At 48.7% G+C, this 18,096-nt stretch overlaps 1 protein-coding gene across 1 annotated transcript; it reads right to left on the bottom strand.

Annotated features, from left to right (window-relative positions):
• Positions 1–374: 374 nt before the first annotated feature.
• On the bottom strand, positions 375–776 carry LOC135813514 (merozoite surface protein 2-like). The gene has a single exon (XM_065326606.1). It carries the CDS (start codon positions 774–776, stop codon positions 375–377), a length of 402 nt encoding a protein of 133 aa, XP_065182678.1.
• Positions 777–18,096: the final 17,320 nt, after the last annotated feature.

Below are 18,096 nucleotides of genomic sequence, written 5' to 3'. Positions count from 1 at the left end.
TCGTTGTCCCGTCTATTTATGTTTGCCTTGGAAAGGACAGGAGTCGACTAAAGTTTGTAGTGCAGTCAAGTCCGTTGTTCGTCGAACATACTATGCAGTACACTTTGTGCCAGTTTTTACGACGATGCGTGCGTTTACGGTGTGGAAGGATGTCCTACCAGCCCTTCACCTTAGTCATCTTATTTACAACTTTGAATGCCGACAATGCGCTAGTCGGTATGTTGGTAGGACTGTTCAGCACCTGAACGCACGCATCAAACAACACACACCACGTCACATACTTCCACCTTGCGCACAACAACAAAGACCGAAGCGAGGGCGACCTAGAAAACAACCGTTTAACGGTTGTTTTCGGTTGTGTAGGTAACGGTTACCTACACAACTTGCGGATCCTGGCTCACAGACTGTGCTTGCTCCGCCGTCGCTCCGCCGTCGCTGGTGGCGGTGGTGGAGGAGGGTGGGCGTGGTGGCTCATCGGGCCGGTTTGTGTCGCCGCCTTTGCTCCTGCCGTCGGTGGTTCCTTCGTCAGTGCCCCCAGCGGCTTTGGCTAGGGTGGTGCCGCTTGCGGTCCCAGTCCCACTGCCTCCTCCTGATCCTCCGCCGTCGGCTCTTGCGGCGGTGGAGCTTGCCAGTGACAGACCACAAGCAACACCGGCCGGGGCATTGACACTACAATTGCCAACCAAAAAAGACTCACCTTGCGTATTAGCAGCTCCCACACCATCACCAACAATGCAATCTACAGCAACCACAACTAATCCACCATCCAAGCCCATTATTGAAAGACCAAGACGATCAACAGCCAACTACAACAGAAACTATGCACTCAACGGACAAGGGCGTAAGGAGGGACGTGAGAGCAGGGTGACGGCCGAGTCCCGTTCAATGGACTATGTCAGGCGGGATAACAGAGAGAGCGCAGAGGAAGCAGATGATGGGACGGACGGTGAAGGGAGCAATGAGTCGGAGAGCGACGATTGTAGTGATCGTGAGAGTGCCGGTGAGAATGTTAGCGTTGTGCGTAGGTTTCGTGGTAGCAAGTCGTCAGTGTACAATCATCTGTTGGCTAGTCCTGATTGTTGCAATTCGTATTCCGACTCTTCATTCACTGTATTGTGCCGTGGTCGTCATGGTTATGGACTACAGTTAAAGGTTTTGGAAGCCATCTGTCAGCGTCTGTATAAGCCTAATTTGTGTGTACAGAAAGATAGTATAATTGGGTTGAAATTGCTCAAGTAAAGTGTCATGTTTGGTGCGGCCAAGCTTGGCCGTTAATGTTCTAGGTGTAATGTACTGCTGTTATTTGTTATCACTTTGTCCTTCCTTCTTTCTTTCTCTTCTTTGTTCACTTTTCAGTTGCAAGTTTAGTGTTAGTACACACATTCGTTATTGCTCTCGCTTTCATTGTTAAAATTCACACTTGTAAATTTCACTGCTGTTGTTCTTAGTGTTATTTCTCTAACTTAGATTTTCTATAATAGTTCAATTTTGTTTTCAGTGTCCTTTAGTACAACGAAGATTCCTGATGAGTGTTGTACGAAAACTTGTTTGAATCCCTTTCTTTCTCTACACAATTATTTTCTTCACATTTTTCATCGTTTTATTGCACATTGTCTCCACAGTAGGTGTTGGCGGATAATGCTCGGTAATATGGGGTATAATGCTCTCAGTAATGCTCCACAAAAGGCCATATAATGCTCCAAATAATGCTGATAATGCTTCTCCGGATGGAATGTAAACTCCTGAACCTTGCGGTATCGGGCTAAGAAAAACGCTATAATATTGCACCCATGCAATGCAACATAGAACGCACAATCTGGATCCGCCGCAGAGACTCGGCTGAACTAACGGCCTCAGTAACGAAGACCGGTGCCGGCTAGAGCCTTCCCAAGTCGTTTCTGATACGCCAAGAAGGACTCCTTGACCAGCTTCTGCCTCTGAGTTTCCCTCTCCAAACGGGCCTTTCCTTGTTTGTGTCTCGCGGTAGCAATATGGGACATGATTATACTCTTCTTCCCTGACAATGTTGTATGGCATGCCAGGCACACTAACTTGCCACAGTCGCTTTCGAGCGGCTCCGCACCCGTGTTTCGGCACTGATGGCCACTTCAGTGCTCTGTCCATGAGCTACTAGCGTCCTTTTGGAAACATTTCCAGACTTGGTAATAGCTGTTTTCTGAAAAGGCCGCTTCCTCGCTATCGCGGCAGGATCTGAAGTTTCCAGCTCGACGACGTCACTATCATCAGAGGACTCCGCCAAAAGCTCATCTGGAGAGAGCCCAGCTTCCTCCCAATCCCAAGAACGGCATCGCGGCGAGTCAGCCATCAGCGTTGGCTGCTAGTTAGCTGCTCTTACACAATGGTCAATGTCCGGTGAAAGTCCAGCGTTACTCTTCGACAAAGACATGGACTCTTGCTTCGATGAAAAAAGTTTTTTGTAACATTGTGGACGGTAACCGGGTAAGGTCTGGAATGTGTGCGTGTGTGCACTTCCACCGTTCCATGCTGGCTCACATTTGTTTCGTTGGTTCGGCGTTGTCACCTGGATCTTCAAAAAGTGTTAGTTGCTGGCCGAAGATAGACTTCCGGGACCGGAAGTTTCTGCGAGAGTTTCCACACTGTGCTGGACCACAGCTAGCTAGCACTAGTCTGCATGCAGATTGCAGTATTGGGCCTGGCGCTGCGTGCCACGATCTGTTTGGTACCATGCATGATGTGTGCGGTGGTCTATCGCTTGTAGTCATCGCATAGTAATATTTAATGTTGCCAATCAAAGACCAACGCTATAGTCGATACGAATCTGTACATGAGCATGCGTGTAGATCTACTATGCAGTCATGTAGAACGTCGTATAATGCCATTTGTAGCCTCGTAATGCTTTATAATGCTCGTAATGCTCCGGGTGGTGTATAATGCTCGATATAATGCCGGCATTATCCGCCAGCACCTACTCCACAGTTTTACAATACATGAATACAGTGTACACAAATGTCGATCCAGCTTGTATTACTGATTGCGGTTATAAATACTGGACATGGATATTGAATTAAACTATACTCAGTGATAATGTGACGAAGCACAACGATTCATTGCATTCCCAACTCATCACAACCACGCGCTCTCTTCAGCCGAACCATACAGACACCAGCAAGGACACTTCCATTGAGAGATAATATTGCTCCACGCCTCTAGACAGCTGTTTCGCTCCCTGTCGGAGCTCATCAGTAGAGGATGATAATGATGATAATGGAGGAATGATCATTCTTATACACCAGAAATGGCGCAAGTGCGCGCTTTCCACATAATATCAATGGCATATGCAAGCTGCTAAAATGGTAAAGTGTGAGAACAGCGATAAATAATCATAGTACGCGCTCATTGGTGGAGAAACACACCACACAAGCGACGAAAATCTTACTCGGAATACTGATGCCAATGGAAAGTACATGTATGTTGTTTATTGCAATGTCCATGTATGCAGGCGAGGCGAGACTCACCGCCGAGATCCCCCAACGCGACAGGCTCGGTTGCCGTTCAGGATTCACACCGACCTGTCCGCCCGTCAACAGGATCGACAGCGGGAGGCCCCACTGATGCCGATGTCGATGCACACCAGGAAACTTGTAGTCGTGCGTGGGATACTAACAGGTCTAGTAGCAACCACTGACAAACGAGAGGCCAGCTGGGGCATTCACTCCAGTCAGGGATGCTTGGTCGACGCTTCGTATCAGCAGCTCAGCTCAGATTGATCAAAGATGTTGCAGATGTGTCTTGCTTTCCTCCTTCCTTCTTCACCGACTCGTCTTGTCATCTCTCCTTCTTTCTTCACCGACTCTTCGTGTCCACTCTGCTTTGCCACTAACGGCGCATTAAAACTTCAGAACTAAATATTGCGACAGAGCTTTCGGCCATATTAGCTCTGTCGCAATATTTAGTTCTGAAGCACAACGATGTCAATTTATACAGCATATTGGCGGAAAAATTGTGATGAAACGTACACTGAGCTGTGTACAGTGTAGACAGAAGGAGTTTGTTAGGAAGCTACAGTCCATTCAGAAAAAGATGATATCCCAGCTTTTGGCCATAAACGGGTCAAATTTTGAGTTTTCATCCCAATTTTTGGCAATCCCCCTTGGCTGTCCCTCCAGGAAATCGCGATTCCACGGATGCAACAAATTTCGCGATTTTCGCCCAAACCCGCGATTTTCAGCAAAATCCGCGATTTCCCACGTTTTTTGCACTATATCTCACTTTTTATGCACTTTTCACGCAGTGCTTTCCATGATCCTGTAGGTTATTTTATTTTTATTTATTTATTTATTCAACATCTCCTGGCCCGTCCGAAGACTGCCAATAAACATGAGAGGTCAGGTGATAGCCAACCACGGCAAGCTAAAAGGGAAAAAAAAGAAAGATGCTGTCAGAGAGGGAAAGGAGATAGGGAGAGAAAAAGAAAGGGAGGCACATTAATAATACATGGGATCACTTCGGATGAGACAGTGTGGAAAGCTGGACTGTGAATTTCCTGATATCCTGGCATGTCTTAATGCTAGTAGGCAGGTTAGACCAAAGGGAGTATGCTGAGAAGAAAGGGGATTTCAAAAACAGAGAGGAACTAGCTCGGGGCAGTGATAAGGCATTGCGTGTTGGTCTAGTGGTAACAAACCAGTTGTACTTGGCAATATGTTTCAGGACTTGGGCTAGGAAGATTTTTTGCACAAGGATACAAAGATGCTGCTGATGTCGGGCAAGAAGAGGGTGCGTGGAAGCAAGTTTATAAAGACAAAGGGAGGCAAATGTTTGGTCTTTTCGAAACAGAATTTTCAGAAGCAAGCGTTGATGTACCTCCAGTCTGTGGAGTAAAGTCTGAGACAACCCGCACCAAGCTATATCGCAATAGTCAAATATAGGCAAAATGTGCGACTTAAAGAACAATTCTCTGCAGTTATCATTCAAGTGTTGGCAGTGGGTTTGTAGCATACCTAAGGACGCACTCGCACGCTTGCACACAGACTGGACTTGTGGAGACCAGGAGAGTTGGCGGTCGAGAATAACGCCCAGGTGCTTGTGCTCGTTAACAACTTTAATAGGTGTACTATTTAGACCAGGAAAATACAGAAGTTGAGTGGGGGGCGAGGGAGAGAAGAACATGGCCTCGGTTTTGGCGAGGTTAGGCTTCAGTTTCCAGGTTTCCATCCATGTTACTGTAGCGTTGACCCCGGACTGCATGGAGGCCGTGAGGTTGTCTGCCGAGCTGTCGGAGCACATCAGAGCAGTGTCGTCAGCAAAAAGACTTACATTTGGTACAAGGGCTGGCAAGTCATTAACGTACAGTAGAAATAGGAGCGGCCCAAGTATGGACCCCTGGGGTATTTGCATAGTACGACTCGGACTACTCCCGAGTAGATATAGGATGCAACAAATTTCGTGATTTGGCCCAAATCCGCAATTTTCTGTGAATAATTCCGCGAATTCCTGGCAAGTTCTACATCATTCCGCACTTTTCTTCGCAATTTTTGTTGTTTTCTGCCGCAATTTCTTGCGCAAGTTTTCGAGAGTTTTTTCCGCAAATTCCCGCAGGGACAGCCTTGGAATGCTCTTCCAATTGTGTTTTTGAAGTCTATTTTTCCAAAGAGCAAGCTATAACAAGAATAGGATTTCGGCCAGGTTTTGCCCCTAAAGCACTGAATTGGGGAAAACCATGAAAATCCAGGCCGTTCACTCCACTTGCATAACAGTACATTTGCGGTTCGAACCCCAGTTGAGGCGGATGATCACCAATAGATTATCACGAGTTCTTCCTCGTATCGATTATGGAGTCAGAGAGTGCATGTCGAAAGTGTAGTCAATGCCGAGGCTGACGAGCGGCATAGGTCCCAATATGTTTTGTGACCAAATAGTTTCTTTGAGCTGCGATGCAATTCACTCTCACCATGTGACGAAAACGACATCGACACAGACTCATTCCCAAGGCCATGACTTGGGGAAGCTATCCGTATGACTTCGACAACATTTTGAGAAAAGCAGACGCCTGTGGAAGCTGATAGAAGACGGCGTTGACTTCTAAATTCAAATAAATTGGCGATCTTGAAATACTAAAATAATTCTCAAAAAGAAATCGATCGATCGATGTGCCGGTGTATTCAACACGTAGCTACAGCGCAATGACTTCCGTATTCACTCACACCGTTTCAGTGTTGTGGTTGTGTTCACATGGCGTGAGCCAGTCAAGTATCAGTCAGTTCGGGAGGAAGCGGGAGCTCCAACAACAACAACCGTGAACAACAAGTCTGCTTGATCACCAAAAAACAATGAAAAAAGTGTGAGTTGAAGATAGGTTTGGATTTGAACTCACAACTCCATGGTCAGCAGACAGCATCCATAACCACGAGGCCAGAAAGGAAAGATAAATCGTGGGTTTTGATAGAAAAATCGATACTGGCTTCCAGGGCAAATTGTAAACCATGGGAAAAGGCCGGAAACCTGGCCGAAATTCTAACTCCTTAACGGCTGGTCCAATTGTTCCGAAACCTTCACAGAACAATTTGCCGTGCCCTAATCGTAGATTCCGCTAAGACCCGCAGGGTCCGACGTGGAATCGGGGTTACACGAGGAGTGAAGGCGAAGAATGTGACAGTGTGTTTGGCCTCAAATCGCTCTAGTTTTCCATAAATTTCCAGCGGTTTAAAGATAAAAATGCAAATGCACGCCTTGATTGCACCTAGCACCTCTTGCTTTCTTCGGACTTTTCTGAGCGACCAAAATGATAGTGCAATCAAGAGTAGTGACAGTGAGGGGTGGGTGACACCAGCACAATGGGCGGGAACACACTGTCACATTCTTCGCCTTCACTCCTCGTGTAACCCCGATTCCACGTCGGACCCTGCGGGTCCTAGCGGAATCTACGATTACACTTCGGAGCTTCGGCTTCGAATGTGACAGTGTGACTTTTAAAGTGATCCACCACCTCAACCAAGGCAAGGGCGTAGCCAAGCATTATGCGCGAAGGAGAAGCGCGCATGTGGAGTGAAGGAACATGCATCTCGCAGAGTGCCTGATATACAGTAAAAATGTCTCTATGTATCGAGAATACACCATATGTACAGGTGCCCTTCAAGTCGGAGACATGAAGGGAGAAAAGGGTGACAGTCAATTAAAAACGACTAGCACCGGACACAGATTATTATTATTATTATTATTATTATGAAATGACCCAAAGGCAATGTGCCTATCGAGGGGTTCATTTGATTGAAAGAACAGTAGATGTACTTCAAGTAGATGTATGTACAAAGAGAAGTAGGGATTGATGAGGAGAGAAATGGGGAAAATCAACTGCAAGGTGGCGGAATTCCGTTGATTGCATAAGCATAGTCAGCTGTAAATTTCCTGAGGGCAGCTTTGAACTTATAGAGCGAGGCAATAATACTGCGACACCATGGCGAGGCTGTGTCAAAATATGGAATGTCACAGTACTCCTCGAGCCAGGAATGTGGACAAAGAAGTTTGTCCCTTGCAAACCAGGGAACCAGGAAGGTCTTAGATCTGGAACCCTAGACATTTGCCTTGTTGACGGAGGCAAGGGCGAACACAACACGTACCTTCGGGAGTTGATGGCAGTGGAATACGGACCGTGAGACTGCGAAGCTCCGAGGTGAACGGAGAGCCTGAGTCAAAACCATCTACATGGGAACGTGCCGCGTCAGACGTTTCCAAGGCAATTGGGATTGGGTCCCCAAGCCTGCAGAACCTCCAGAACATTGATGACACTCCATGTGCTGGCAGGCCAGCAGTAATAGACATTGGGCATCAAATGGGTGTTCGCTACATCAGCCTGACCAATACTCCAAGAGGCCCTGAACACGTAGCTGGAGTGTCGACGAGAGAGGAGAAAGATGCACTGGTAATTGGTCTATTGCCTCCCGCGGCCTACATCGCACTGGGTGGCTAAGGAGTTGGTCCGACTGCGATGAACTCCAGACCGGACCCACCAAGAGCACTTGCTATATGTGGTGAATAGCGCTAACAATCAGGATGAGGCAGAATGGAGGGTGCAGAAGTGCATTCTCCCACTGGCCTGGTCTGCCGGAAGGACCAAGGAAGCCTGGCCCTCGGCCTCAGGATCTGAGCGCTAACTCACATACTGATCCAGTTAGCGGGTATGGCTGGCCACAAATAGGTCAAGTGGGCTGTACCAATGATGTAACTTTGTAAGGACCTACCTGTCCAACAGGCAGTTGCCGCTGTCTACAGACCGTGACGGTCGTTTGGGTCGTGGACGATGTCCCGAACATTGACGGCGACTAGGTGGAGCCAGCGGGGTCGCGCCAATAGTAATAGTTATGTACTCTTGGTAGCCCTAACAGACACATAGTTATCCAATGTTTCTTTCCTTGGATACGTAAGCAACAGCCATCACATGATCAATCTCGATATGCAAAGGTACTCCCGTTATGCCATGCACTGGGGCTTGCAGACCAAGGCACTCCGCCCACAAGCAGTAGATGAATGGAGTTTAACTCCTGCAGAGTCATGTGGTTATGGGTGGCTGCTGTGCATGGGTCCTGAACTGACGGGCTCTCGTAGCGCAGCGATGGCACCTGTGAGGTGACTGGCTGGCCATCCCCGACTGAAAAGTGACAGACCCAGTAATCATGGGAGACTTGTCAATTGAATCACCAGACCATATATCGAGGTTGCACAGCCCAGGCTGTGGACCTCTATCCTGCAAGCACTATATTCTGTAATGAATTGATCGACTGTGAAGCTGGGCTAGCGGGAACGCCTTCCTCAATTCCGGACGCTTCATGTTCAGGCGCCTCAAGTGGCTTGGTGATGGTAGAGATGGTGAGCCTCATACATTCCAGGGACTGCACCAGCTACAAGCCGGACTTGTGCAGGTTCACTTGGAGCTCGAGATGCTCCAGGAGGCGGATCGTTGCTTGCACTATGGTGTGCCGCAACCAGACCGCACACAATAATGAGGCAGGTGGCAATGCACATCACTACCTTCACCGCCCATGTCCGGAAAATGCAGACGATCGATGCAGACACTTGGTGCATATGCGGAGTGAATAACACATGCCGAACGGTAGACATGTGTACCGCCAGCCACTTCCGGATGGCCGGATGGATGCAGGTCGAGTGACACATGTCCTGCATGGCCAAATAGCACATTGGCTCCATGAGGCTGGCAACATCGTCAGTGGCCGTACCGGGTCTCCAGCTTGCAGGGACCTGTGGTGATAAAATCGTCATATTCGGGTGCTCAGCGATGGTAGAGATGACGCAGGATGCGGAGCTAATGGCTGCTTGGATGGTCATTTGAACTGGACATAGTTTATATCCGTAGATCTCAAGTATATGTACGGCTTACTCAGCTATTGCACAACATGGTCATGGACCTTGGGAGTGCACAGGACGTCTACGGCAAGACAAGGGTGAATGTACATGTAGGTCATCAAGTTCTTCCTCCACGGTGAGAACACAAAGACATCACATATTCACTGATTTCCTTCTGCGCTAGGAAAGCAGTTTTCTATACAATATACATAACTGTATATTTGTTTACAAAGAGGCGTCTTTTCGAGGGTAGATGGCTCAACACGATGCGGAGCACTATGATGATTTCATTGAGTAAAGAACTCAGAGTTGCAACAAACTCTAAGGCCTTCTTGTGCCTGTTGTGTATATATTTTATACTTGAAGTACATTTATGCAAATGTACTCGTAAGCGTACCAAGTAAGGCACACCGTGAAAGGCCACCGACAGCCGAGCAGGCTGGTAGTGTGGACCATTGGCTGCACCATTACGGGATTGGCACAACATGCATCCAGCTGCTTCAGCTCGTCTGCCAAGCCCTTGTTGGTAACGAAAGCCTGGTTCATGGTGGGTCGGGCACAAGGCGCACGTGCATGCAGTACCGGCGTATCCGCCATATCAGTACTAAACAGTACGAGACTGATCTGGTTGCTAGCTATGGTTGCTAGCTATAATAATAAGTAGATTCCTTCTGGGTGCGTAGATATTCCAGGATACGTACGATGAAATGCTATCCACAGTAGTAAATTACAGATATGGTTACTTGGACCTGCCGTTGTACGGAAAGGGCCGCGCTGATATGCACATATCATATGGGCAATGAATTGATCCCAGTTATGGATGCGGCAGTAATCGTGCAAGGCCTTGGCTGGCCAGACCAAGAAGGGGGTGGTCCCTCGCGGTGCCCGAGATGGGCACTAACTTGAGTAGTGGAAGGCAGTATACCACAAGTCATAGCGTACACAAAGGCAAGTGTACATGACATTGCACTCTTGGCACTACGCTCAGAAGATAGCTGGAGCGCCCGTGCCCGTACGTGCTCCAGCCACCGAAGGTCAGACTGAGGTATGGCAACAGTAAAAGTGTTATATGCTTCACCACTTCGAGGTTGCTATCACAAAAGGTGCTTGAGCAATAGGAGTGGCAGTACATTGTTGGCACTGCACAAATGGCAACCATTTGATGTTTATTTTTCATTGCTCGCAGAGGTGCATCAGCCACCTCTGACATCGTGATCATGCTTCCAGAACCATGTATCTACATACAGGTAAACCTGCCTTAACCGGACGCCCGTGGTGCAGCGGAAACTGGTCTGATATGACATTATTCCGCTTGACACAGGGATGCACGTTCGATCCACAGCCCTTTGATGCAGGAACATTTCCCGGTCAATACGGGATTCTGCTTGGTATAGGAGCAAGCAAACACAGGTAGAACTGTACTTGCGAAACAACAATATGAGCATGGCAGAACGGCATTAAGTTATGGGCGTGACTCTGGGCATGAAACAAACTTTGAAAGCACTCGCTGGTGCTTGCAAAGCCACGAGACCATCGTTCATCACCAATGGACTAATGGTTAGAGTGTGGCAAGGCCCCCGACAGGGCCTGCCCACTGGCGTGACGGAAGCCACCATATCTACAATGACCGCACAGTCCACCGACATGGGTGGATGCGAGTTAGGCACAGACATTGGAAAGGCATTCCTGCTTTTCATGAAATTGCCCTGACCACACCAGGAAGGCACGACTCAGGGCAAGAAACAAAGCACTCGCCGGTGCTTGCAAACCCACGAGACCATCGTCCATGGATAGTGGATGGATAGAGTGGTTAGAGTGCGGCAAGGCACTCGACAGGGCCTGCCCACTGTAGAGACCATCGTCCATCGACAGTGGACGGATGGTTAGAGTGTAGCAAGGCACGCGACAGGGCCTGCCCACTGGTTCGACCATCGTCCATCCGCAGTGGATGGATGGTTAGAGTGGCTAGAGCGTGGCAAGGCACGCGACAGGGCCTGCTCACTGTAGACTATCATCTATGGACAGTTGACGTATGGTTAGAGTGCGGCAAGGCACACGACAGGGCCTGCCCAGTGGTGTGACCATCGTCCATCGACAGTGGATGGATGGCTAGAGTGTGGCAAGGCACGCGACAGGGCCTGCCCACTGATGAGACCGTCATCATCGACAGTGGACGGATGGTTTGAGTGTGGCAAGACACGCGACAGGGCCTGCCCACTGCCGTGACAGAAGCCGCCGCATATCCGCCATGTCCACGTCGTCCATCGATGGGGTTGGATACCAGTTACTTGTAGGTACAGAGATTGGCAAGGCACTCGTCAGGGCCTGCCCAATGACGTGACGGAAGCCGTCTGTTGATGTTACTACGCGCTAAGTGCAGAGCCTTGGCAAGGCACTCGAAGGAGCCTGCCGAACTCGTGAAGGCCGCCCTGACCCAACAGGGAAATCGTGATTCGGGGCATGAAACAAGGCACTCGTCGGTGTTTGCAAACCCACGGAACCATCGCAGCGTCGCCAACAGCATTGGCCGCCGAAAAGGCCGAAATTTCCATATCGGTACTAACTAGTTACTTCAGCACTTACCTACGCGGACAGCACGACGATCCGGTAGGAACTCTTACTAGTCCTAGGCCTGGACTGCGAGCTTCAGCTTCGGAGTCATCATTAGACAATAGACACTGCCATAGCGGCAGTAGAAGACTGAAGTCTCAAGGATACTAGACAAAGGAAAAAGGTAACCTATCAGGAAAGAAGCGAAAGAAAAGGCCGAAGAAAGCAAGAGGTGCTAGGTGCAATCAAGGCGTGCATTTGCATTTTTATCTTTAAACCGCTGGAAATTTATGGAAAACTAGAGCGATTTGAGGCCAAACACACTGTCACATTCGAAGCCGAAGCTCCGAAGTGTAACCAGCCCTTTTATGTACTTCGTTGTCCAATTTTCCCTTATCTTCATACTTTTTAAGACCAAAACCTGATTGCTAATCTTTTTGAAACAGACTATTATACTCAGTCTATAGTATCAAGAGTTTTTTTTAAATTTTTTTACTGACTTACAATTTTATTGAAACAAAGAAAAATGATGGCACCTATGTACAGGGCCTAGGGGATGGATGGCCCACGCCTGGTATAAAATAAACGTAAGGCCAAACTAAAAAAGGTGTGTGGTTCGACTAACATGGACATTTTTTTTACGGGCGGGCGGGCGGATTTTTTGTTTTTTTAAATATATTTTTTAGTACATGTAAATACACTGTACTGCCTTTAGACACCCAGTACATCGGCATTATTACGCACTAACGCAGTGTTATGCCATACATATGTTGTATAAAGGTACAACTACAAAAAAAAAAAAAACTACAAGTCAAGTCCAAAACTGGCAAAAGGAGCCGCCCCCCCCCCCCCTTTTCCCACCTTTACGCACGGTCTACGGCATCGCTGGGCATTTGTGGCCAGGACAGTACCCAACACAGCTACCCTGCTGGAGCCCTTGGAGCAGGCGGTTGTACACCTGCTACTCCCAGCCCTCCTCGGTCGCCCCTCTCCAGGCTCTGCCGAACGGAAGATCCTGGCTCTACCATGTCGCTTGGGTGGCCTGGGACTAATCATCGTCTCTTCGTTAGCAGAACAGTTCCTTTCATCCTGCCACATCACCCAAACGCTGGTTGAGGGAATCCTCTCTGGCATGTCCTACCTGCCCGACGTCACGCAGCTTACGCTGCACAGGAAGTCCGAAGTCCGCAGCCGACAGCGGAATAAGGAGTCAACCATCGCCAAGGATGTCGTCTCAGCCGCTTCACAGGAATTGCAGCGTTGTGTGGAGCTTGCTTCGCTGAAGGGGGCCTCCAATTGGCTCACGTGCCGGCCACTGAAAGTCCACGGCTTTTCCCTCAGCAAGGCTGGCTTTCGCGACGCCATCCATGTTCGCTATGGCTGGGTCCCTCCAATGCTGCCGTCCGCCTGCGTCTGTGGTCAGGCATTCAGCACCGCGCATGCCCTGTCGTGCCCTATTGGAGGGTATCCGTCACTCCGGCATAACGAGCTGCGAGACATCACCGCCTCACTGCTTTCACGCGTCGCACATGACGTAAGTGTGGAGCCGTCTCTCCAGCCCCTTTCCGGGGAACGGATGAGGTATCGTACTGCAATCAGCGAGGATGGCGCCCGCCTAGATGTTGCTGCCAGCGGGGTGTGGGGCGGCCGTTTCGAGAGGACATTCTTTGATGTCCGGGTATTTAACCCTTTTGTCCGATCGAACACCGCTCCCTCCCTCAACAGCACGTTCACTAAGCACGAGAAGGAGAAACGGCGACACTATGAAGAGCGTGTTAGGGAAGTAGAGAAGGCATCGTTTGTCCCCTTGGTGTTTTGTGCCTCCGGTGGTCAAGGCAAGGCTGCCTCTGCTTTCCTCAAGCGCATTGCATCAATGCTGGCCGAGAAGCGGAAGGAACCGTTCTCCATGGTGATGGCTCACCTTCGTTGCCGCCTAGGGTTTGCCCTCATCAGATCGGCGATTGCAAGCTTAAGAGGTCATCGATCCAGGCGAGCACCTTTGGATCAGCAGCTGGAGTGCCCCTCAGCTCTAGTGAATGCTGAGTGTCGTCTGGGTTAACCCTCACCTCTTGTTATATGGCTGTATTGTTTTCGCTATTAGTTAGTTTTCTTTGTTATGATTTCTTTTTTTCTTTTTCTTTTTACCAGGCGTGGGCCATCCCCTGAATTCATAGGTGCCAAACATTCTTTTTCTTTAGTTTTCTTTGTAAATATGATTTCTTTTTCTTTTTACCAGGCGTGGGCCATCCCCTGAATTCATAGGTGCCAGACATTCTTTTTTCTTTCTTTTTCTTTTTACCAGGCGTGGGCCATCCCCTGAATTCATAGGTGCCAACTCTTTTTAATATGTGTACAAAAAAAAAAAAAAGTTTCCTAAACATGAAAAAGGAGCCGCCTGCGTCCGCAGACTCACGCTGCACAGCACGTAGACGTGGACGTGTTCAGTCCACGTACGTCAGTCACACGACAGCCCGCCGACAAAAGAGTTACGGTCGGGCTGAAAAATGTACGGTCGGTCGGGTGATCGTGAGTCGAACCACAGACTTTTTTCAGTGTGGCCTAAAAGAGAAAAAAGTAGTACAGTGAAATCGATAACAATAGTTCAGTTCCCACACAATACCGCTCCTGAGCCGGATCAGACCACAATCCTAGCCTCGGCAACCGCCAGTGCGGCAGAAGCAGAGACACGGCGGTGGCAGTGGATCGGTCGGCGGGCACCCCGAAGACATGCAACACTTGCACGCAGGAGGGCGAAGCTCAGCCGGGCACGAATCCAGGCCATGACAGAGGAGTAGGCTTCACGAGTCTTCTCGGACAACATGGAGGCAATGCGCTTGTAAAGAGAAATAGCTGAATTGCCCATGCCACCATGTGCCGAGAAAACCACAGGGATGAAGCCTGCCCGCTCAACGTGCTGAACCCTTTCTCCGTAGGCCCGGCGCTTCTCACGTTCGTGTCGCTTGGAGCAGGATGCCGCAGATGATGAGCGATTTGATGGAGCGTGCGGGTTGAAGACCCGGACGTCCAGGTAGCTCCGTTCAAACCGGCCGCCATAGATACCGCTCGCGACAACATCCAGCCGACCCAGGTCATCCCGCACAGCTGTGCGATAGCGTTAGTTAGTTCTCCCCGGTCAAGGGCTGGAGGGTTGGCTCCACGTTGACGTCATGCTGGTATCAAGAGTACATAACTAAGCGGCATAACCCCCCAGAGTGTGCAACGCCGATCCAGCTCTGCATTATAATATTGGTCGAGCGGAATCGGATCTTCTGAATCTGATGTCATACGTACACTCCACACCAGCGCATTGCTGAGCGCAAGGCCGGTCTCGAGGCAGGGCACCATTGTTTTTGATCCAAGAGTACCCGCGACTCCCCGGGTTCTCCTCTAGGCTTTTCCACATTATTCGAAAAAATATTGGAAAGATGTCTATGTAAAACTCGATTTTTTTGGGGAATGATGTTATTCTCAAAAATGGATACATGTACTGTAAATACCGGGGTATACAAATTTTCGGCAGCTATTTAATTTCGGCTATATTCGGCACCGACCCAAAACGCCTAAATTAAAACGCCGATGAAATTGTTCACAGAATCTTTCGCACTATACCATGCCCTCTACCCCACGCCGGAAATAAATCGCCGCCGAAATGTCAAAAATCGTGAAGTGCCGAAATTTTGCAGCGCCGAAATTTTGTATAGTACTGAACTAATTACTTGTAGGGACTTCAATTGAAAAATCAAATTCGCGAGTTTTGCATAAAACGCTAGTTTTTCTAAACCGGGAAGAATCGAGAAACAATCTGTGAAAATTTGAACCCAAAATTCCAAGGCAATCTAGAGTTATAGTCGATTGAAGATCGGAAAACGGGGGAGAAAGTAGTCACAGAAGTAAATGCAAGTATGTATGGGAGCCGTGTGGTTTCCGTCCAGCACTGCACTATCTGGTGCATACATGGCGATACAGGATGTGTGCATGCATGCAGTGTGCACGCATGCCGTGCGCGCCGACTTGCACAAGTCACACGTTTTCACCGTCACTGCTTCTACCAGTGTGCGCGCAGTTCACTCGATTTTTTCGTCTACCACCAGGAAATCGCCGTGGGCTGGTTTCTGTGATCATTTTCCTTCTACGGCGATAAAGCGCGAGCCTCAATGTTGTAGAATCCTCTTGGTTTAGGCTAATTCGAGGCCGCTGAACACGAAAATCGGGTGTTCCTCGCGAAGCCGAGTACGGATCTGGTCGAAATTAGTACTTCGAAGTGCACCCGCGCCAAGCGCGGAGGCATTATTTTTGGAAGCATGGCATGTGTGGCACCATTGGAAAGGTAATGACCTCAGCTACCTAAAAATAGCATCGACAAGGCCGAAAAGGCCGCGGGAGAAGATACTCGGGCCGCGAACTGCATCTCGAACTGCAGCCACGAGGCGCCCATTCACTTTGTACAGGCGAGCTGTGACTGCACTTTTCGCTTTTCAGTGACCGGAACTGAACTCCCTATAAATACTTGTCTGAAGCCGTGATCAGGTGATGCTGACTTTGTCGGAGCTCTCTTCCGCGCCAAGCAAATTCATCGCGCTCCGCACTATTCCGCCCCAGAGCGCATATCGTTTTTTCTGGAGTTCGTGCCGTCCCACATCGTTCGCGAGGGCATTTATCAAGACTGCAAGCTTGGGTATAAAAATCCTGGTATCTCTCCTGAATACGAAATGCTGAAGTTGACGATGGCAAGAACAAGGTGTTCTCAAATTCCTAAAATGCGCTACTTGTGGCGCATGTTGCTGCGAAGGTAGCAAGTCTGAAAACACCAACAAAATCAGCGAAGCGCTTGCCAAGGAAAGAAGGTGCGGAACTGCTTACCCTATCCCGCTGGAAGGTCGTTACAGATTATCAGATTATCACCATGTACTAATTTTGAGGAGTAATGGTACGAAAGGCCTCATCAGATTTTCAACTAGCTTCGTCTCTTCGTGTGCTGAAATGTTTCCCTCCGACTAACTAATATAATTATATATCCATCCAATGTGCTCCAATTAACAAATAAAGTGCTATCATGAAAGGACAGTCAAGGTGAGACACCAAGAGTGATAATTATAGTGTGGTATGAGACAATCGTACAGGGCTTGTACATGTAGCTACGAATGCGGCTTCATGGAAACCACTTGTTTCTTTTGCTTACAGGGGTCAATTTCTTCAATATTCGGAGGCTCCGCTGTTTTTTAACGTGAACGACAAAGTACAGAAAAACTAGAATGATCATACAATTCCACTTGCAACACGTAGCGTGAGTTAACAAGCATTAATGAAGATATACAGCAGACCTTTTACCACATTCATCCAAATCGTCGTGGCCATATCACTTGCTGATCGGCCCTAAAACATTCGGGGAAGAAGAATGAAGTTTTCTTGCGCTGCGAGCCTGCGAGCCATTTTCTGTGGCGCTGTCGTCCATTTCGCCGAGCCTAATTTTAGGCTAGCTTTAAGGACGACAGTGGGCGGAGCGTCTACAGCGGAATCGGAGCTGATATTGAAGCGTAAATGAAAGGAGAGAGGAGAGAGAGTGAGTGGAAGACTACCGATGGCGATTCTAAAAGACTACCGATGGCGATTCTAGAAGCATTGTCCTTTCACGATGCCAAGAATTGCCTGCTGGAAGTAGAGGCATCATGGCCGCCATTATGGCCGCCATCATGGCCGCCATTGCATTATGAGGTGATTTATGACCCTGTTTCAAGGGCGCTCCATGCGCCTCTTGAGTTCTGAAATGGCGACAACAGTCATGAGATGTTCCTTGGGGGTCGCGTCGGGGAGTTTGGAAGAGTTTTCTGTTCAAATTACCCGCTTTTTGTGCTCTTTTAATACACAACAGCCTAAAAATAGGCTTTCGCAAGACAAGCGAAGAGATCATGTACTTACTCAGTCGTAGGATTAAATCAGATTTCTACTGTTGTCTAATGTCGTAATGACTATTGTGCACGTGCACTGCTACTGAGTACTGTACTGTCTGTACTACTGTAGCCTGTAGCCACGGTGCTGGGGTATCATGATGGCAGTGTTGACACCTCATTGACACGTCGACATGGCCGAGTCTAGCTAGCTACACTGTCACTGGCACTGCTGCATGCGTTTACCATGTTTACCATGGTACGTACAGTACATCATACATGGTGTACATGACTGTACTTGTTTTACGGCTTCTAGGAATAC

Source organism: Sycon ciliatum, chromosome 4 (genome assembly GCF_964019385.1).
Source record: "Sycon ciliatum chromosome 4, ocSycCili1.1, whole genome shotgun sequence".
Taxonomy (NCBI): Eukaryota; Metazoa; Porifera; class Calcarea; order Leucosolenida; family Sycettidae; genus Sycon; species Sycon ciliatum.
Note: the sequence above shows the minus strand (reverse complement) of the source record. Positions and strands in the feature narration are given on the sequence as shown.

What these genes read in the sequence shown, in the direction of transcription:
- LOC135813514 (XM_065326606.1), bottom strand. Translation starts at nt 776, where the DNA reads ATGGGCTTGGATGGTGGATTAGTTGTGGTTGCTGTAGATTGCATTGTT.